This window comes from Saccharomyces kudriavzevii, assembly GCF_947243775.1.
Source record: "Saccharomyces kudriavzevii IFO 1802 strain IFO1802 genome assembly, chromosome: 4".
NCBI lineage: Eukaryota > Fungi > Ascomycota > Saccharomycetes > Saccharomycetales > Saccharomycetaceae > Saccharomyces > Saccharomyces kudriavzevii.
The window spans coordinates 1337806-1358391 of record NC_079275.1 but is presented as its reverse complement, the minus strand read 5'-3'; the positions used below and the strand labels follow the sequence as shown (position 1 = coordinate 1358391).

Here is a 20586-nt window from a genome sequence, read left to right as displayed (position 1 = left end):
CTCCACGTATCTGCTGATAATTTAGATCAACCAAATCTCAGACCTTCTCTTTCAAGCACCTGCCTATCGAACTGAATTAAATAGATCGTTCGCTGACTATGCTCACCTTGTGGCATACGGTGTGCCGTCACACCACATGGGAATCCAGCATTGAAGAGAAATCCTCTAATTATACCACAAACAAAGTACTCACAAGAGACATTTTCACCTGGGATGAATTGGGTCAAATTAGGGAAGTTGTCTACTATCATATATTCATTATCACGTTCCGAAGACTTGACTAAGTCGTCACTTACGTGATTAAAAAGGTACGACCATAACGTGCCATGAATAAATTGTAGTATATCGAGAATTTTCAAATCACGACGCCTCATCTTTGTAATATAGTTAGATAATGATTCCGTTTGCTTTTCCTGAAGCCGCTCATTAGCTGAGGAGGAAGTTGTTGTATTGGAATTGGATAGTATGTTCGATGAATTTGATGCGCTTGATAATTTTGAAGAAGAGTCGTTTTGTGATAGGAATGTAGATGTCCTGGAAAGAGAACTTGGAGAGATAGATGCTCTAAAATTCAACAATTCTAGGAGACGAATTCCGATGTTGTGTCCATAATCACTTAATCTGGTTTCGAAATCACTAGTAGATTTGCACGTTCTGTGTACTTGTGAAATCATTTCTTGGAACAAAAAAGCCATTGCTGATAAAGAAACCTCCTGCTTTTTGAAGAGAAGAGATTCAGAGTATATTCTGGAAGGTACATAGGCTGTAGATGCCTCGCCTGTTATAGCCTGCTTGGGCCCCACAGTGTATTCATATCCATTGGACTTACCTTGAAGTTGTTGATCAGCTGTACTTGGTTGGATGATTCTTTGCGACATGGTGATACTCTAGTATTGTGAATGACAAATGGTGGGGCGCTGGTCGTTCCAGCTGCTTCTTGTCAGGTCACAACGTAAATGATTTTCTTCAAACTAAAACGGGTTGTGCCAATTTAGATTTTTTTAAAGGTGAACAAGAACGAAATATACAAGTCAAACTCCTCAAGTTTAGCGTCGTTTGAAAAAGCCAATCATTCTTTACATATATACTACCATATTACAAAACTACATTACAAGACTATTGAGAGATTCTACAGGAAGTTGAAAGATCAGATAAAAGTAAAAAAGGTAGCTTGAGTTTTTCCACACCGTTACTGATTTGGCAAACGCCAAACAGTAACTCGAGCCAAATGCACTCATATTCATCACGTTAAAAGGAAAAAACTTCCTGGTTTTTTAAGCCTTAAGTCTTAACAATCAATGTTGAAAGCTCTTTAAAGGTTCCAAAATACTTCCTTTTTATATGTGAAAATATTGAAAAAAAAAAAAGTAATAGTAGGATGTCATTTCGCACGCAATGTCTGAAATAAAGTAGTTAGGGTTCAATAGCAAAGAATCTGGCGGAGAAGCGTCTACAGGCATTGCGTTGTGGACGAGTCAGAAGCGAAGATGCCTATATTTTAGTGGTAGTGTTTGTTTTAGTTTATACAATATGAATTTTTAATTATGTGAAGGATAAACTGCATTATGAAATAATAATAGTACACAGAAAAAATTTAGATTTGGACGAAGAAAAAATTCGATCCCTAGAATCTCAACTTGGAGAAGAACCATTGGTTTTTACCAGCTTGGTGTCTTTCTTCGAAAGCTTTCTTTACGACCTTCTTAGCCTCTTCACGTTGAGATGGTTGTTCAAAAGTTTCTGTGGAGACAACACTCTTGAAAGCTTCGACATCCAAAGTGTATCTGGTTGGTAATAGATGGTTGTAGTTAACGACCTTGATGAAAGGCTTGATCTTAGTTCTCTTAGCGACCTTCTTGGCACCGTGCTTCTTGGTGACCTTTAATGGGTATCTTTCAATACCGGCAACCAAAGCGTGACCAAATGGATGAGATTTAGAACCTTCATCGTGTGGCTTGACGATAACAACCTTCTTACCGGCGTAACGACCACGAACAACGACAGCTATAATAACATAAGAGATTTATTGTTAGTAATTTTTCTATTTTCCTGATATTCTGAAAAAAGGGGGAGTAACTTTCCTATTTCGTGTCGTCCTGTAAGGCCAATGTCAATTAGACGACTGCCTGTTCAATACATTTAACTAAAGCAACATTAGCTTTGCATGCGCCTCTTGCAAATCGAGTTGATTGGAGTTCAATATGGCATTCTCTCCTGATTTTTCCTATTTTCTCGGTATAATTGGTCTTTCCTATCATCAAAGGAATATTACGCCTCGCTTTCGCATTGATTGTCCCTAAGGTCGTGCAATTATGACCCTCTACACTTGAAGTCCCCCTTCTATTCAATTTTTTGGTTGAAGTGAATATTTTTAAAGGTTTACGTACCAACTTTGCCTGCTTTCAAAAACTTAGCCATGGTTATATTGATTTCTTTGTGCGACTCTTTCCTTTTACTAAGAATGCTACAAGCGTAATTTAAGGTTTAATCATCTAATCTATATATTGATATTTTCGATATTATAATCTCAGCTGACTGGAGGCAAAAGTTCCAGCGCGCTGTCTCGACACTACCAGAAGCTGGTCGGGCTAGATTAGGCTGAAATGAAACAACGTTCCCCAACTACGGAAGTGCTGGCCGCACGAATCTCTGCCTAGTTGACTCTTCTTCAGTCAATTTTCCGCGGACTCATTGAGGAAAAATGATGCTGAAAAATATAGATATGTTCGATTGCTAAAAAATAGAGGCGAAATATGTTTGGGTGTAAATAATGTTTGGGTGCATCTGGAAGTAGACTTTCAATTGGTAAAGTTGAGAAAAAGAAGGTAGGATGGTAAACTTGACATGCGTATGACGTTAAATGCTCCTTACCTTTTATGTTGTTTAAGATGGTAAAAGGGACAAAAGAGGGCGATCGTATAATTGATTTGTCCAGATTTTTTTTCTAGGTTGCAACTCCAGGTATTATAGGTGAGGTCTGATTCCAATGAATAATAATAGCGCCACGGAGGCAACATCAAGGGCACAGATGCGGCCCTATTATGATCCTGATTCATTCAACGCCGGTTATAGCGCTATTTTCAAACCTGAAGAAGGTGTAGTAGATCCACAGGGATATACCATTGCGTCTAAACTAAATGTTATTAATTCATCCCCCACAACGAAGAGAATGGCAAATATGTTTAAAAGTTCCCCAATGAAAAAATTATCAAATTCCATAAACGATGGATTGTCATCCGATGGTGGTAGCAGCGAAATAACTAGTTTGAATAACTTCGAGTGGGCAGAACTGATCAATCTCCAGAAATGGCGTAAAATATTTGAACAACTGCTCGATATGTTCTTTAGAAGATATTTTCAATTGCTCATCCAGCAGCCCTTTGATGTAGCAAGACTGCTTACTCAAGTGGGTGAATTTCAAGTACCCAATACTATAGTCAACGAAAGTAGACCTGAACCTCCGATAATCCTGCGGGATGAAGAAGCCGGTGCCGCGGGGGAAGAGGAAGAAGGTTATGGTTACGATGAGGAGGAAATCGATTTCTTTCCCGTAGAAAGAAAGATGGCTGAGGCAAACTCTAATACGCCTTTTATGGTCGATGAGGCTGATCATCCACATTCTGGACTCACTGATAGTTCTCTAATCATCACTCCTCAATCCCTACATACAATCGATGTCATCAATGCTCTATTCGACCAGGAGGGTATTCGTGGTTTATGGAAGGCCAACAACACAACCTTTATTTATAATTTTCTTTCTCTAAGCATTGACACTTGGTTCACAGGTTTACTTTCATCTTTTTTGGGTGTTCCCGACCCTTACTTTATGGAGGTTATCAACTCATCGGATATTTCTAAATCTTTCATCTTAGCCTTCGGCGCAGGGGTATTCACTAGTATCATATTGCTACCTGTGGATTTGATTAGAACTAGATTGATAGTTACATCATTTAAGAGGAAGAAGAATGGCAAGACAAATGTAAAGAGTAAGATTACGAATACCAGAAGTTTGAGACAATTGATTAGATGTTGGTCATGGCGTAAAAACGGTGTTTCCATTCCTCTAGACATGTGGTCCTTGACCATTCTACAATCTATCAATAACAGTTTTTTCAACAAATTATTTGATTTAGTCATCTACAATCAATTTCATATCGAAAAATACTCTCAAACTGTGATGTATAATACGATGAAGTTTTTTTCTAAATCAATTGAACTGTTTATTAAATTACCGGTAGAGAATCTGTTACGTCGCTGTCAATTAAACTACCTATTGAACGATCAACGGTTGTTATTTAAAGTTGACTCCACGGAATTGATAGTAAAACCAAAAAAATATAACGGTATATGGGATGTGGTTAGAAACAATTCTAAAACGGATAGGGGCCAACTCTGGAACGGTTGGAAGGTTGGTGTGATTAGCTTAATTTGCGGGTATGGGCTACAAATGATAAATAAGGTTGATATCAACATGGAGCAAGAGAAATTCTAAGCTTGCATTGTATTGAAGGGCCGCCTCTCCATACCTATATGTCACTTTCATGATTCGTTTTCCCACGTATTTGTTTCAATTTGCCCCCACTACTTGTCTATATCCAAAGCTTTGATAATTTAGGGAAAATAAATACAATGTATACGTATATAATTTTACGGTTTTCATGCACTAGCGTTACTCTCACTTTCTCCACTTTTCCGTATTTTGCTTTGCTCGATTAAATACTCTCCTAAAACACGTAATGGATCATCTGGTTGTTCTACCGCTATGAGCCTCATACCCGCTAGAAGATGCGGCGTTACTTTTGCATTCAGATACCTCCTAGTCTGAGAACCACCTACTGTGGCAGCAAGATCCACATTTTCTAATTTTGATGCTTTGGATTCAGATGGCTCTTCCAAGATTAAACTCGTATTGCTGGATTCTTCTAACTTTATATTCTGGTTGGCAAGACCTTTAACGTTTTTCAGTTCCTTTGTTGGTAGAGGTGAGACACTGCTTCTTTGCAAGGTATCAGGGCGGTTGCTGTGAGTTGTATCAAAAGAGTCATAGTCACGATTATCGTGGTCATCATTTTCTTTACCTAGATTTTGTTCTGCCGGGCTAACGTTGTTGTGGGAAGCATCTCCTACCATAGAAATTGTAGCTTTGTTGTGATGGGCTTCACTCTCATTTCCGTTCATTGTACGGGCAGCTAAATTCTCTTCCGGAGATCCTAGTTATCAATCATCTTCCTGTTATGAATCACCCACTTTCCTTTTTTTTTTTCGATTTTTTATATTTACACATCCACAAGTATTTCGAAGATACACTATATAACAATAAACAATTGAATATGAAACAAACTGCAGTTACGCCGAAGAAAATATACTAAGATTCGCTACGTACTGTCTTACTAACAGAATTTGCAAATATTTTCCTTATTTTCCTTATTTTCCTTATAGTTTGAAGTTAAACGTGGAAGCGTACAACTAGGAACATACATTATCACGACCACAGCTTTAAAAAATGAATAACAATGAAGATCCATTTCAACAGGTAGTCAAGGACACCAAAGAGCAACTGAATCGCATAGATAACTATATAACCCGTCATAGCACTGCTGGTGACGACGATCAAGAAGAGGAAATACAGGATATCTTAAAGGATGTAGAGGAAACAATAGTGGATTTGGACAGAAGCATAATCGTGATGAAAAGAGATGAAAGCGAAGACGTGAGCGATAGAGAAGTACAGGTCAAAAACATAAAACAGCAGCTCGATTCTTTGAAGTTTCGTTTTGATCAAAGGATGCAGGAATCTACACAGACTGCTATACCCCTGAAAGAATCAGAAGAAAATTCAACAATCTCCAATGGTGCGACTGAGAATAATGACGGTGGTATGTCCAATCCATTTCAAGAGCAGATGTTAAGGGAACAAGACGTTCATTTGGATGGTATTCATAAGACAATGCAGAATCTGCATGTTCAAGCTCAAACAATGGGAAATGAGTTAGAAAATCAGGGACAACTGTTGGATAATATGGACGAAGGTATGGACACTGTCGTAAATAAGCTGGCCAGAGGCCGCAGACAATTAGAATGGGTATATGAGAAAAACAAAGAAAAATATGACGATTGCTGTATAGGACTGCTTATTGTGGTTTTGATAATTTTATTAGTTTTGGCGTTCATTGCTTAAAAGAAATAACGTGGCCATGTCATGATACTTCATTTGCGGATATAATAGACATATATAAAACATGTGCATTTTGAATACATAAATTATACAGATCGTAATGCTACAAAGGTTTGGAACTGATATGTAAGTTCCCAGACCAGCCAATAGTAGCTGCATATTTTCCCATACGGAATAAACTTATCCTAAGGCGTTATCAAAGCATGTTTATTTTTTCTTTTTATTCTTTTGTAAACTTCTAAACGCAGCTGAGGCACCTCTACTGGCAATCTCCCTATCGAAGTTTGTCTGGCTGCTATTGAGAGTATGCAAAACCTCATATCTGCTGCTACTGATCACCATGTTAGAAGGCGCGGAATACTTTTCTTTCGTAGCTGGAAATTCCATGGGGAAAAGTGGCGGCGAAGGTGCTAACTGTCGATAACCCGCCGTTTTGGGTTGAGACTTGGTTGTAGAAGATGAGCTGGAAGATGGTAGAGGGTTCTCTTTCTTGGATGTTGAATAATTACTTTTGTTGTTCATTAGATTAGTGGTGGACCGGTGGTTCGAAATTGGAACCGTATTATTATTATATGCACTAACAGAAGGAGCACTATTTGGTAATCCTCCGTTTGCCCTTCTTGTAGTTCTACTGGTGTCATTGCCTGACGAAGCCCTGGGATGTCCGGTCAAAGGGGTAGAATTTACAGAAGGCTTCTCCTTCACATTACTGGGTACACGGGAAGGCATTTCTTCCTTTATGATATTATTTTGCGGCACTTTGTTTTGACTTCCTTGTTTTGAATTGCGGCTTGGAGGCGCTACAGTAATGCCTATGCTCGGTGTGTGATCTTTTCTTGATGTTGATGAAGGTGATGGCGATTGAGTAGATACTTTGCTGTCAAAGGAGACATTGCTGATCTTATCAAGAATTTGTTTTTCCTCTAGAAGTTGTCTTGCTCTGAAAAAGCAACCAACCCAATTTTCATTGTTGTTTATTGTCAAAGATTTCACGACATGGAACGGTATCTTCGATAATATGGAATACGAGGGTAGTGAAATAAACCATAACTTATTTTTATATTTCTCCAAAATCAAAAATCCTTTTCTTGACAACTCGTTGAACTCAAAATCGTACATGGACAAATCTGTATCTTCTATATTAGCCATTAGATGCTCTTTGTTTCCTAGATTTTTTTCGTCATCCTTCTTAACTGTGTTTTTGTAACTTAGCATTCCATTCTTTTTCAAAGTCAGCAACTGCAAAAACAACTTAGAGTTCTTCAGGTCTTCCTTGTGTTGCTCAACTAGCGATGTTATTAAATCGTTGTCAATTTCATTATAGCTATTCAACGACATGGCAGGCCCTTCATCTTTATATGGGATCCCATAAATAAAGACGTAGTCTTGTTTTAGAATGGAAAGGTCAATCGGATTTCTTTCATCTAAAGTTTGCGGTACATCCTGATGCTGTGCCTCTGTTGATGGCGCTGACAGTGATAATGGCGCGGACGGTGTCGATGATACTGACGATGTTGGCTGCTTTGGTGATACAGATCGTATCACTGGAGATGGTAAGGCAGTATTTTGTCGCGATATTGGTTTATTTCTTACACTATTGCTGATTATCGGTACTTTAGGAGGTATTCTGGTGGGGGCGACCGGTTGTGTTCGTTTAGCCTGAGCTTGAATGGGTTGCGAGTTCGGCGGTATAACAGAATTTGAGCTAGACACTGCCGCCGTAGCATTTAATATATTGTTATCGTTAGGGGCAGCCGACGGTACGGTACCCAAATCATCTTTACCCGCTGATATACCAAGCCTTTTTCTCCACACTACTATACTACTTGTTGTGTTTGAAACTTTTGTTGGCTTCTTGCGCCTTTGTTTAGTGATTTGTATACTTCGTGCTGGAGTATCGATTACATGCAATTGCCTTGTGGGTAGGACATTTTGTGGTAAATTGGGAAGTGCTCCAGAAGTCTGCTGTTCTGGTTGTCCCTGTGAGTTTTGCCAAATCCCTCTCCATATCTTGGCTTTGTCGTTCCAGTCTATTTTGGCAAAATAGGGGTGCCTCTTTACCAATTTGAGAGGAATTCTCTCATTAACCTCTACCACCAAGATTTTTCGTACCAAGTTTATTACGAGAGGATTTACCGGTGGTGAACTATTATTGATGCGTTTGTTGGGGCCCCATGAATAATCTAAAGCTACGATTTTTTCGAAGGTTTTTAACTCATTTTCCCCTCTAAAAGGTGGGTGTCCTTGAACAAACTGATATATCATACAGCCCAAAGCCCATATATCCGAACCATAACCACATTGATTATATAAGAGTAGTTCTGGGGAAACGTACTCAGCGGTTCCTACAAAGGAAGCACAGTTCTGGTTGTCATTCACAGAGTTACCGTCGGAGTTACATCGGGTTGAGTTTTCGCTTAAATTAGAGTCTATGGTGGCTGCAGCACCGAAATCAGTGATCATCAATCTTCCGTCCTTGTCTAAAAGAACATTCTCCGGTTTCAAATCTCTGTGGATAATGCCATGCGAATGAATGAATTCTAATGCATCAATCAATTGCACAGTAAAATGACGCGTCCATAGGTCATTGAATGTACCAGTTCTGTGCAACAAAGACAGGAGCTCTCCACCTGGGGCATAGTCTAGCACAAAATAAAGATTCTCCTCATCATGGAAAGTGTAATATAGCTTAATTATGCCCGCATGATGTTTTTGCGCTAACAGATTCATGGTGTTCTTCTCAATGGTGACATACTTTACCTTAGCCTCTTGAATTATGTGTTTCTTCGAACAAACTTTAATGGCATAGATTTTATTCGGGCATTTCTTATCTAAAGCCTTAAATACAGTAGAGTAAGAGCCATGGCCCAGTTCCTCTTTGAATATAAAATCGTGCGGAGACCTTTTCCTAGACGTCATATGTCATATCAATGTAGCCACACGTACTTTCTAAATGTCCACCCAATTGTGTGAGTCTCTAATAAAATGGAAACTGGAAGGTCTGCTTGCTTGAGTTGGGCCTGAACTTTGACTTTAACCGCGTTCTCGCAATTTCAGAATCAATATACCTCTGCTGCTTCTTTACTTGATGAAAACCCCTTCGCCGTAGAGAAATCGCCGCGCGGGTAAGTAGAGGATCATAGTGATACGTTGTTACTAGTAGAAAGCGGCGATAGATGTGTATCACCAAGCTGAGCTGTTATGTTTCCAATCATAATTCAGACTAGCAACGCATGTGCTCGAACTGATGATTTTCGGTACTTTCGCTTGGTATCTATGAGGCCTGCAAGGTTACAAGGGTCCCTTGCCTTGCCTTTTTCGGCGGTAATCGAATCATTTCTTTTTCTAAAATTTTTCAGAGCTCATCTCATCTCTACTTTGAGCCCAATATGATGTGCAAGATGACGTTGAAGAATTGAGTAGTCAGGACGGCTTTTAAACTCTATATAGAGGACCAGTACTAAACTCAACTATGTCAGAATTGCATACTTTGCTCACTTTACCAGAGAGGCCCATTTCGGAGAATTATTATGTGTCAAGACTACAACATTTCCTACAATCTGGTATTCCAGCTACGTATACTTTAGAGCAGGTTGCTGCCTTTGAGCGTGAACTGAGGGATAAGAGTGAGGGTAAGGAGCGTGAAGAAAGCAGTGACGATGATAAAACTTCAAACACAACGCCATTGCACATCTTAGCAAGATCACTACCATTGGATATCTCTGATGATGAGCTGCAAGTGGTACTGAAAATGATGAATATTCTTTTCGAGTATGGGGCTGGATGGAACTTCATTGACTTCGAGGACAAAACAGTCGGTGATTTGCTTTTGGAGAGGAATCAAGACAGGGAAAGCCCTCTTTATAGACGTCTCGTGGAAGCTGGTGTTTCCGCAGAGTTGTTGTTGAGAAGACTCAATGGTGGTGATATCGAATTCTTGGATGCAGACAAGCCAGATGATATCGACCCGGAAGAAGTTATTCAAGTAACATCCGATGGTCAGAAGCAAGGCCCGGTTGCTAGCCATAATGATGACGAAGCTACAGCAACAGATCAACAAGTGTACCTGCAGACAAAACTAGAGTATAAAGACGATGCACTCATCACAAAGAATAACAAGGACGGTGTGATGATGGACTGGGAAACAAAGATAATGAAAATTGCCTCCAAGACTTTATTCCCCAACCCTGAGGCGACCAACTCTGCCACGGTTTTGAATATTGGCTTTGGGATGGGGATCATTGATACATTCATCGAAGCCCAAAAACCTTACCGTCATTATATTTGTGAGGCCCACCCAGACGTTTTAGCTAAGATGAAAGAAGACGGTTGGTATGAAAAGAATAATGTGATTATTTTGGAGGGAAGATGGCAGGACACTTTAAACAAGCTACTAGACGAGGGTGAAGTATTTTTCGATGGTATCTATTATGATACGTTCAGTGAACACTACCAAGACATGTTGGATTTGTACGATGTCATAGTGGGGCTGATTAAACCAGAGGGCGTTTTCTCGTTTTTTAACGGATTGGGTGCTGACAGGCCGTTGTGTTATGATGTGTATAGAGAAATCGTTGAGATTGACGTTGCTAATTATGGAATGAAATGTGATTACACTGAGTATTCTCTTGACAAACAGCTGCCAGATTGGAATGACGTTAAGCAGTCTTACTTTAACTGCAATTGTTATTATCATCCGCGCATCTCATTTGCTTGAATTATAATATTGTGTAAAATATATATTACGTAAATCTCAGAAGAAACTCCTTATTTCTTACGCATTGATAGTATTTAAAAATTGAAGAGAAAAATTATGCGGGTATATGTGTGTTTGACTAAGTAATAGTCATGGACAAATGCATCAAATGCTGTATCAGTAACGACTTAATTCAAAATGCCTTTCTTTCTCTTCTTCTTTGGTCCTAAAGAGGCTAACTTTTCCTCTTTGAATGACTCCTGGATATCATTCTCAATGCAACGAGCTTTGTTGAGACTGTTCATGTTTACAGCAAGAATATTTAAAATTTCCTTGTCGTCAATTACAATTTTTGTATTGTTTGTTTGTGTCTCAGTAGTCTCAAGTCGATCCTTGTACTTCTCCTGACTGGCCTTCTCTTGGAATCTTTCTTCGATCCATTTGGACTTCGTTTCAGATTCTCCCTCTCCAAAAAATGTACTTGCACGTTTTCTCAATCTAGACTTTACGTCGTATTCCCAGTTCTTTGTGGAGTTAATCTCTCTCCATCTCCTTTTCCTTACATTGTTGATCTCCTTTTTCAAGGAATTTAACTCGCCCTCCGTCAATCTCGCCTTGGCAAACTTCAATACCACACTGCGCTTACTTTGCATCTCTTCCGGAGATGGTATGTCGAACGTGTAAGTAATGGATTCGTTTATTGCCTTTGTGCCGATTTCCGGTACAGCAACAGCGTCGGAAGAGGGCTTTTTGATACGGCGAACACGTTTGGCTTTGGTAATGCATCTACCCGATGGAGGAACTAGTCCGTCCAGGTTCAAGACTTGTCTTGGCGTCTTCTTCAAGTATTTTACATTTTCATCTTCATAGTGATAGTTTTTGACATCTGCAGCGGTGATTTCGGGCAGAATATTCGTAATAGTGGAGGAAAGAATGTCGGAAATATTACTCCCTAGGTTAACTGATTCATTTTTAACTTCAGGTATTTTAGTCTTCACCAAATTCTGGACTAAATTAATGACACTAATCTCAGGCTTTATTTGCGGTCTTTTTAAAGGAAATATGATAGGTATTTTTGGTTTTGTTTCACTTGGTGGTTTATCAGATATATTGATCAATTTAGGTTTTACAGTGGCACCACTTGCATTGTCCTGTTTATTATTTGCAGTCTGAGGTACGCTAGAATTAAACATTGGCTTTTCACCTTCCACTTTCTTGTTGGGCACACCTGCATTTTCGCTCATATTTTCTTCTGTGTCATTTCTCTTATCTGGTTTATTTTCATCGATCTTTTTGACACCGCAAGCTTTTATTGATATCCTCCCTTCAGCTTCTGAACCCATATTAGTCTGATTTTCAGTGGGTGTGACTTCTTCCGTTACTTTGGAATTGGCAACCTGTTTAATTTCTTGGACAGTTTCTATGTTTTTGGCTGTTTTGACATCATCACTATTGAGAGCACTTGGTGCGGCTTCTGCGCTGTTTGTGCTATTTGTAAGGCTCGATTCATCTTTTAGTGATTCTGCAGCTAAATCCGGCATAGAGTTGGAGAGGATGTTCGTATTTCCATCTTCTATTTTGATTGAGGTAGCAACACCCTCCAGCGTTTTTTCAGCAATTATGGGGTTCGAGTGAGAACCGAGCGCTTTTTTTTCTGGGGACATTGAACCGTTATCTTCCTTCTCTAAAACTGGTAAACGGTTCTCTGATTGATGTTTCACCCGGGAGGTATTGAATATAGGAATCATTCTCAATGGATTCTTCCTCTTCGGCACACTTATGGCCAGTCCCGGGGTACTTTCCCTGATGTTAGATTCATGAATACTATTCTTCCTTGCTTGTAAAGCAGCCTTGATAACCGTAGACTTAGCGTGTTGAATAATAGTTGCCAGACGTTTTCTTGCTTCTTCGGGTGTAGCACCAGCAGCAGTTTGAGACCTGGCTGCGGCTTTCAATGTGTTTATTATTGGCAATAATATGGCTGGTATGATTCTGTTTCTTGCACTTAGCATGCCTTCTTTGGAAATACGAAAAGAATTGCTGTTTCTCTTCTTGTATCTCTTGATATTTGGTATTTTCTTCCTTCTTGCTACAGGTAAGGCAAATGGTGGTTGTGATGGTATGGTCCAGGGAGGATGGAAGGTAATCTTTTCTTTATGTACGACGGTTTTTAAGTGTGTACCATAATTTTGGGATGTAGATGAATCCGATAAAGGCCATTCGTTTTCTTCGTTCTTTGGTCTCGTTATAATTCTGCGAACACCATCAGGCGATTTGTGTAATCCAATAGATGATAACGAACCCTCGATGTCATTCAAACGGTGCCTTGCGCTTGGTTGAACATTATCCTTAATAAAATTGAATAATGGGATCTTTTTCAATGCAGAAGAGGGTATCCTCACTTTCTTTTCCTTCTTCTTTTTTTCCTTTTTCACTTTCCTTGGTTTTTCAGCCTCCTGGGATCTCTTAAACAGCTCTTCAGTGGTCCACCTTCTATATGGTTTCTTCGGTCTACCGCTTTTAGTTAATCTTAGATCCGGAGGATAGGGTGGACCACGTTCGACAATTTTCTTTAGTTCTTCTCGTTCTTCTCCTAATCTCTGCTTCTCCAATTTTTTCCTCTGTCGTCTTTCTTCTCTGGCAGTTTGGCGTTCAAGTTTCTCTTTTTCCTTTAATTCTTTGTTTTTGGCCCATCTTTTCTTTCTAGCTACAGATGCAGCCTCGCTGGCAATAAAAGCATACCTCTTGCGTAGTTTCTTTTCCTGAGATATTTCGGATTTGGAGGATTTCTTCGGTTTTGAAGGTGCCTTAGCCTTTTCGATGTCTGATATTCTCTTAGATGCTTTTTTGGAAGCTATCTTACTCGATATAGATGACTTTTTTTCAGACTTTTTCGAGCTTTTGACGGAGGATTTCTTTTCTAGTCCAGAAAGGTTACTTTGCGGCAGTAAATCCGAAACACTGAGATCCCCTAACCCCCGATTAAAATCTTCAACGACATTCTCATCGAAATCAGCATCATTGTGATTCTGGAAAACCATAGCCATTGCATTTTGCATAATCTGGTTCAAATCAAGAGTATCATCGTTAACTGTGTTAACATCCGCATCGGGCGTTATGTCAGATGAATACTGGCTTTGCACAGACGAAACAAAACCGGCCTCAGTTTCTGGTCTGTTATTTTGAGTGGAAGAAGACGTGTTTGATGTTTCTTTTAATGATGTATTAACCACTTGATTGACCATATCGGCTAATATCCTGGAAAACTCATCGTCTTCATAAGTTTCCTGAGATTTGTTAGTCTCTTTTGTGGACTTTCTTTTTTTCTTTTTCTTGGAAGCTGATTCTGATGCAGATGATTTATTTGTTGTAGATGCCGTTTTAGAAGTCTTACTTCTTGATTTTTTCTTTTCCTGAGGAAGCCGTTTTTTGGGTTTGAAAGCCTGCAACATGGCCAACGGAATATCGTCAGCTGTTGGTTTCCGTGGCTCTTCGACCGCTTTTATAGAAGTCGCAGGTTCCATTGATTGTTCTTGTGAAGCTTCGGCAGTTGGTGCGGGGCTTAGCAATTCATTTTCGAAAGCTTTTAATGTGGCTTCTACAAGAGCTTGCGCTTCCACATCTTCGCTGTTTGTATCAACGTGAATGTGTTCTTGAATTTCTGCTGTTGATTTACCTGATTCCATCGTAGTATCTTCATTTTCATGGATAAGATTATCCAATATATTACTAAAATCTAGGGCATTCTCATCATTAGCTGTTTTACTTGACTTGTCTTTATTGCGATCTTTGACGTGCTTTTTAGAGTGACTTGAAGATTTACTCTTCTTGGAAGATTTATCCTTTTGCAATTCTTTATTCTTGGATCTGTCCTTTTTCTTTTTCTTTGAAGACTTCTTGCCAGTCGATTTCCCACCGGGAGCAGCATGCTCATGTTTATGCTGTTTTTTCTCTTGATTATCACTCGTGTTCAATTCTTGTAGAGATTCCAAAATAGCCATCCTTAAATTTTCGTCATCTTGGTCAAGTTGCTCATCGGTACGCGGAGGAGGGTGATGGTGACTAGTGCTGACACGTCTTTCTGTATGTTCCGATAAGGACTCTTTGTCCACTTGTAGTATTTCCTGCTGTAATATATGAGCCCACTCCTGATGTTGTTCTTTTTCACGATTATCATCCATTGGATCTGGCGCTACCTGCTCGGATTCATTTTCTAGATGACTTTGTGATTTACTGCCCCTATCATCGTCAATATTTTGAACTGCGTCTGCAACCACAGAAACTAGCTCATCTTCCTCGTCATCAAAATCTGGCACTTCGATATTTTGGTCCGGATGACCATGGATGGCCTTGCTGTTACCTGGGTGTTTGATTTCGACATCTTCATCGGTTGTATTTATTTTATCAGAATCCTCTTGTTTCTGTTCTTGTTCATGCACTTCTTCCTCTTCTTGTTCCTTTTGATTGTGTGAACTTAGCAAATTTCCCACAAGTTCATTAAAATTTATTTCTTCATCATCTTCATCATAAGCCATGGTAAATTATGATACTTTATGCCCTGAGTTTTATCTTTTTTCTTCAAAAAAAAAAATGAAAGATAGAGATAAATGGGGCGTTTCAAAAACAAAATGACTTCCCTTTTACACTTTTATTAGTGTCCGTGAATGCGTCTGCGAATGTGTCCTTACTTGTTTGTTTACTACTTATTATTTATTGTTTTCAAAATTTGACCTTTATTTGTCACAGCATCGCTAATCAATCTTGAAAAAAAGAAACACTATACGTCTAAAACGATAATAATTACAAACGCATATAGAACGGTACGATCCTAACGCGACCACTGACTTTACTTGATATAATAGTATATGAACTTAGTTATGTACGCCAGAGGTTATTGTACAGTATGCAGCAGTACATTTTAACCCTTTTATTTGCTTTTTATTGTTTCCGTTTGAAAATTCATTGCTTTTACCTAGTGACTCTCCAATATGATACCCTCATTTTTATCCCGTGTTATATTTCCTTAAAACTGAGACCCAAAATTGTCATTATAAAAATCCAGATATTGTTGCGTCTCTCTTATGTGACTTCTGCTGACATATTCTGGATTAGTTTGTGTTTCTAGAATTTGAGAAATCTTTGTATTGGCATACTGTGGATTATTATGATTATTTTGTGTGTATACTATCGGGTATGACAGTACGCTGTCGTTCAATTCGTAGGAAGATTGTTCAATATCCAGTGGCATGAAGATTGGAATTTCTTGTGACTTTTGCTGTTGATTTGTGAAGCTGTTTACCAGCCCCGATATATTTTCCACTTGCTTACTATGGGGCACAGCATCCGCAGAAGATTCTGATGAACTAGAAGGAACGGGCTCGAGAAAGTGAGTGTCGAAGGGTGAAAAAATTGTGACAGATGAAATCTCATCCGGAATGACTTGCTGACTACTGTCGACTGCTGTAGTCGACTCGAAGACCTGCTGCTGTTTCTTCTTCGTATATTTTCTTTTCCTCTTTGGTATGTCGACTCTGAAGTTTTCCGAGTTCAACATCAATTTATTGTTGCCGTACTTGGAGATGATATCGTTTCCCGAACTGTTGTTAGCTACTATGGTCATGGCTTCTACGGCATCTTTATTGAAAAGCACTTTTGGTTCCACAACGCTTTGTGAAGTGGATATGAATCGAGAATGGCCATTGGAGGTTTTAATTTTTCTTAACTTGCCGGATCTTTTCTCATTCTTCTTTGTATATCCTTGCGGCAAGGCTTTGCAATCGCCAGATTCTATGTGACTCTCTACAAAATTTTCAATGGTCGAGAAGTACTCGCCACATTGTGCACAATGACCAGACGACTTGTTGCGGTCCTGCGGTTTGACACCCTTCGAGTACAACACGTGTCTTGCCTTCAAATGGGTCTTATAGGTGTCACGTCTGCTAAACCCGCCGGAATTGTGGCATCTAAGATCCGGAGGAGTAGCGCCATTGAAGAAAGGACAATGATACGCCTTTTCGATGGCGTGCTTTTTGATGTGCCTTGTTAAGTATCCTCTGATCCTGAATGTAGCATCACAGTAGTGGCAGATGAACTCCTCTTCACCGTTGCTCAAGACCTTGCTAGAATGCTCCGGAGTGGAGCCCGATGGACTCAATGGAGAGCTTGTCACGCTACTAGACATTTTCATCGGGGCCCCGATGTCTTGTTCCGGCCTGGAGCCCAGCAATGATTTGAAGTTTACTTCGCATTTGACGCGATTCTCGGGAGATAGCGTCATTGATATTGGCGTGTTCAAATCGCTGGCATCCATGGAGCAAGGGATGACAGAGCATCCACCATTTAAGGAGCGATCGATGTTGTTCGACTCAGGAAACAAACCCCCGGTCGTTTTCTCTTCATCTTCTAGTTTCTCACCATCCTGCTCCATAACATTTTCGGAAGGAAGGTGCTGACCTAGATCCGGCTTGGATATCACTACTCCGCTAACGAGCTGCCTGAAGAAGGCGTACATCTTGCCTGGTATGGCCCTGATGTGCTTCTGTGGAAACAGTAGCGTGGTAGAGGGCATGATTAGACGAATGTGCGTGTAGTTAGTACAGTCTATCTATCTGGTCAACTCTATAACGTAAATCTGCTTCAATGGCTGAGTCCTTGCGGTTTTATGCAAGAGTCAGCTTGTTTTTTTTTTTTGGTTAGAGGAATGGAGAAAAAAACAAAAAACAAAACGTGCCGTCGATGACGATAGTCACACTCCATGTATGCAACACATCACTTTATATGTACATAATATGAAGAATCTTATGGCTCTCCAGCTATTTACAGTAAGGGAGGAGCAAGCCCGCTATGACTTCCGGAAGTGATAATGCCATGGCGTGTCGGGTGGGAAGTCGGTGGGTACCTTCATTTCCATGGGGAACCGCTTGCCCTTTTCGGAGGCGTTGGCAGCCTCGAACAGCAGAGGGCTGAGTTCTTGCAGAAGGGACATGGCACCCTGGATGCTTTTGAACTGCAATTCCAGCTGCGTATTCCTGCGGTCGCGCTGTTGCTGCTGGTAGAGTGACCAGCATCTCTCGATGGTCTGGTGTTTGATCAGGTCCTCGCGCGACAGCTTCAGCAGTTTGGGCTGCTTTCTACTCGCAGACATCACACTCAGCTGTGTAACGACCCTCTGTGTCAAGGGCGACAACGCGCTCTTGCTCGTTGTTCTCTTGTTTCTGACAAACACTGTGGTCCCGGATACCCGTTCCACGACTGCCCTACATGGCTTTTTGAACGTTTGTGCCAGCATTTTCTTTCTTGTTTTACCGCTGTTGCGTGCGTGTATCTCTGATATTTCAAACAGCTAATGCCTGACAAGATATGTCTATATATAAGCTTCTCTCTCTATGGACCCATTTTGTTCAATCTGGGATTCCTATCGAACATTTTGTCGCTAAGTACGTTTGTCACGTTTGACGTAATGTTCAGCCGCGCGTGTTTCACAATAAGGATAGTTTGAAGGGATATATGGTAAAATGCCAAAGACCGAGTACATATCAGTAGGAGTGATAATGACTGCTTCTCCGTATCACGGCAACGCCAATATTCACAATGGATGATAGAAAGGGGGACAAAAACGAGCAAGCGTACAAGGACACAGCGACTCCGCTGCCTGTGGATCCGCCCTCCTACGAGGAGACGATGAAGCACGACAAGGAAGAGGTCGAGGTGGACAAGACGGCTTCTTCAGTGCATGAGAACGGATCTATGAGGCCGGTGTACACTCACCATCCGCATCCCAAGTCCCGCAAGGGCTATCCTGGTGCGCAGACTCTCACGTATGCTTCCCACTAGGCAGTTTATACAGGTGGGCGTGATGCTGGCGAAAATAAAGGTGGCACGGGGGGAGGGTATCATCGATTTGTCTTATATTATAGTTTATTTAGGATATTTATTTCAGTTTCAAACAAAATAAAAATTTACGAACTAGTATGGTATCTGGATATGGAAGAAGAAGAAGAAAGAGAGGTTGTGATATGCGACAGTTAGGCAATAACACAGGCTGGGTCCCAAAACACGCCTTTGATGATGTAGTTGTCCTTCTTTTCGGAGCTGGTCTTATCCTTAGGAGCGGCGGTAATGGTGGAAGGTTGCATGTCTGTTTATTCGCTAGTTTCAATTTGGTGTCTTAGTTCTCTCCGAACGGGTTGGTTCTGGATCCTGTACACGGTCATTTTTCGTCCGGTTTATATACATGAATATTCTTGCGAACTCTAGTCGTCTCACCTTCCTTCACCTTTAGCTTTTGGATTTTTTGAACTGTTTTTTCTCTCATTGTGTTATGTTTCATTTACCGTGTAAATTTCCCTTTTGGGTAATTACACGCTCGTGTACTGCAAGAGGGGGAAGAAGGAAGTGAAGCCCAACTCGAGTAATATTTGCCTTTTTGTCCACACTGAAACAGATTGTTCATGCATATATGCACGTGTATAGGGAAGAAAGTAGCTAGTTACACACTCTATATCACGTTGCACACCTTTCTTTTCCCTCACAGTTCTTCGGATATAACACATCCAAGACCCATAAATGCCTCTGTCAAGACTCGTTCGTACGCATAGTTTGTGTTGAACCCGGATGCAATATATTCCTTCCTGTGCTCGAGATCTTTGATGAATGGATCGTTGTATACCGATCCCTTCAACGTAAACCTTGGGTGCGTTTCTCTGTCACCATTGAACGGCGTGAAGGGCGCAGCGTCTTTGAGCCTGGAGTTCTGCACGTTCACGTTTGAATTGAAATACGGGTTGTTCTTCAGCACCCTGTTTAGTTCTTCCAATTTCCTTCTGGCGGACGATTTTTTCAGTTTAACCGTATTTTTGACGCCCTCGATTGTTTCGTTGACGTCCTGCGTGGACGTACTCAACCGGTTCACGATCTCCTTTTTCGTCCATTCTTTGTTCATCTTTTCCTCGACTTCAATTTGCTTTTCCAATAATCGCTTCTTCAACTTCATCTCCTTTTCGAATTTCTGTCTCTGTTCAAAACTTTCCAACTCCGTTTTATTTCTCTCCAAATTGTTCATAATCAGTTGTTTGTTGAGTTCCTCATAGGTACGTAGTTTCTCTTCAGTCTTGGCCACATCGATACCATGATCCAGCTTGTAAATAATATCTTCCACCTCTTCCAAATATCTGTTAAACTCCACAAGATCTCCGTTGAAATCCTCGATAGTTTTATTGAACACGTTGAACACTCTTTTCCTGATGTCGACCTCTTTCTCGACCTCCACATCGTCAAAAATCTGAGTCTTGAACTTATTCTTTCTAAGAATCTTGTCACATCCTTTATACGGACACTGGGCAGGACCCAGACTGAATATTCGATCGACGCACGACTCGCAGATCCTATGGTAACACTCGGGATTCACCAAAAACTTTACATCAGGCGAAAGGTATCGGTCTGTCTTACAGATCGGACACATGTCCTTGTTTTCCTCATACTCATCCATAAGCATTTTTCTCCCACTTTGTTGATCGTTGGCGTTCTATCGTGATGCAAATCCTGGAACCAAACAAATTCAGATATTATTAGGCAGTGCGCTATTGAAGCTGGTGATAAACGTTATAGTGTTCGTCTGCTCCTTTGCCTTCTCTCTCTTTTATAGGTAATCAACGGTACATTTACGAGCGAAACGGCCAATTTTGACCTTTTTGAGTTTGTTTTTTTCATTATCCAC

The 20586-nt window shown here is 40.3% G+C and overlaps 13 protein-coding genes across 13 annotated transcripts; 4 read left to right on the top strand and 9 right to left on the bottom strand.

Moving 5' to 3' along the window:
- Positions 1-26: 26 nt before the first annotated feature.
- Positions 27-878, bottom strand: TRS31 (TRAPP subunit TRS31; the record flags this gene model as incomplete). The annotated part of the gene is made up of 1 exon (XM_056227252.1): positions 27-878. One exon carries the CDS (start codon positions 876-878, stop codon positions 27-29), a length of 852 nt encoding a protein of 283 aa, XP_056087092.1.
- A 746-nt stretch (positions 879-1624) lies between these two features.
- RPL27B (60S ribosomal protein eL27) lies at positions 1625-2418 on the bottom strand (the record flags this gene model as incomplete). The annotated part of the gene is made up of 2 exons (XM_056227251.1): positions 1625-2004; positions 2388-2418. 2 exons carry the CDS (start codon positions 2416-2418, stop codon positions 1625-1627), a joined length of 411 nt encoding a protein of 136 aa, XP_056087091.1.
- Positions 2419-2986: 568 nt separating this feature from the next.
- Positions 2987-4492, top strand: UGO1 (mitofusin complex protein UGO1; the record flags this gene model as incomplete). The annotated part of the gene is made up of 1 exon (XM_056227250.1): positions 2987-4492. The coding sequence occupies one exon, from the start codon at positions 2987-2989 to the stop codon at positions 4490-4492; it is 1506 nt and encodes a 501-aa protein (XP_056087090.1).
- Positions 4493-4656: 164 nt separating this feature from the next.
- On the bottom strand, positions 4657-5178 carry SDC1 (Sdc1p; the record flags this gene model as incomplete). The annotated part of the gene is made up of 1 exon (XM_056227249.1): positions 4657-5178. The coding sequence occupies one exon, from the start codon at positions 5176-5178 to the stop codon at positions 4657-4659; it is 522 nt and encodes a 173-aa protein (XP_056087089.1).
- A 325-nt stretch (positions 5179-5503) lies between these two features.
- TLG1 (Tlg1p) lies at positions 5504-6178 on the top strand (the record flags this gene model as incomplete). The annotated part of the gene is made up of 1 exon (XM_056227247.1): positions 5504-6178. One exon carries the CDS (start codon positions 5504-5506, stop codon positions 6176-6178), a length of 675 nt encoding a protein of 224 aa, XP_056087088.1.
- Positions 6179-6382: 204 nt separating this feature from the next.
- PKH3 (protein kinase PKH3) lies at positions 6383-9094 on the bottom strand (the record flags this gene model as incomplete). The annotated part of the gene is made up of 1 exon (XM_056227246.1): positions 6383-9094. The coding sequence occupies one exon, from the start codon at positions 9092-9094 to the stop codon at positions 6383-6385; it is 2712 nt and encodes a 903-aa protein (XP_056087087.1).
- Positions 9095-9647: 553 nt separating this feature from the next.
- RMT2 (protein-arginine N5-methyltransferase) lies at positions 9648-10892 on the top strand (the record flags this gene model as incomplete). The annotated part of the gene is made up of 1 exon (XM_056227245.1): positions 9648-10892. One exon carries the CDS (start codon positions 9648-9650, stop codon positions 10890-10892), a length of 1245 nt encoding a protein of 414 aa, XP_056087086.1.
- Positions 10893-11059: 167 nt separating this feature from the next.
- On the bottom strand, positions 11060-15406 carry SPP41 (Spp41p; the record flags this gene model as incomplete). Its single annotated transcript, XM_056227244.1, has 1 exon — positions 11060-15406. The coding sequence occupies one exon, from the start codon at positions 15404-15406 to the stop codon at positions 11060-11062; it is 4347 nt and encodes a 1448-aa protein (XP_056087085.1).
- Positions 15407-15894: 488 nt separating this feature from the next.
- Positions 15895-17439, bottom strand: STP1 (Stp1p; the record flags this gene model as incomplete). The annotated part of the gene is made up of 1 exon (XM_056227243.1): positions 15895-17439. The coding sequence occupies one exon, from the start codon at positions 17437-17439 to the stop codon at positions 15895-15897; it is 1545 nt and encodes a 514-aa protein (XP_056087084.1).
- Positions 17440-17712: 273 nt separating this feature from the next.
- Positions 17713-18159, bottom strand: MRPL28 (mitochondrial 54S ribosomal protein mL40; the record flags this gene model as incomplete). Its single annotated transcript, XM_056227242.1, has 1 exon — positions 17713-18159. One exon carries the CDS (start codon positions 18157-18159, stop codon positions 17713-17715), a length of 447 nt encoding a protein of 148 aa, XP_056087083.1.
- Positions 18160-18461: 302 nt separating this feature from the next.
- On the top strand, positions 18462-18704 carry CMI8 (Cmi8p; the record flags this gene model as incomplete). Its single annotated transcript, XM_056227241.1, has 1 exon — positions 18462-18704. The coding sequence occupies one exon, from the start codon at positions 18462-18464 to the stop codon at positions 18702-18704; it is 243 nt and encodes an 80-aa protein (XP_056087082.1).
- Positions 18705-18895: 191 nt separating this feature from the next.
- MFA1 (mating pheromone a) lies at positions 18896-19006 on the bottom strand (the record flags this gene model as incomplete). Its single annotated transcript, XM_056227240.1, has 1 exon — positions 18896-19006. One exon carries the CDS (start codon positions 19004-19006, stop codon positions 18896-18898), a length of 111 nt encoding a protein of 36 aa, XP_056087081.1.
- A 392-nt stretch (positions 19007-19398) lies between these two features.
- Positions 19399-20364, bottom strand: TFB3 (TFIIH/NER complex subunit TFB3; the record flags this gene model as incomplete). Its single annotated transcript, XM_056227239.1, has 1 exon — positions 19399-20364. One exon carries the CDS (start codon positions 20362-20364, stop codon positions 19399-19401), a length of 966 nt encoding a protein of 321 aa, XP_056087080.1.
- Positions 20365-20586: the final 222 nt, after the last annotated feature.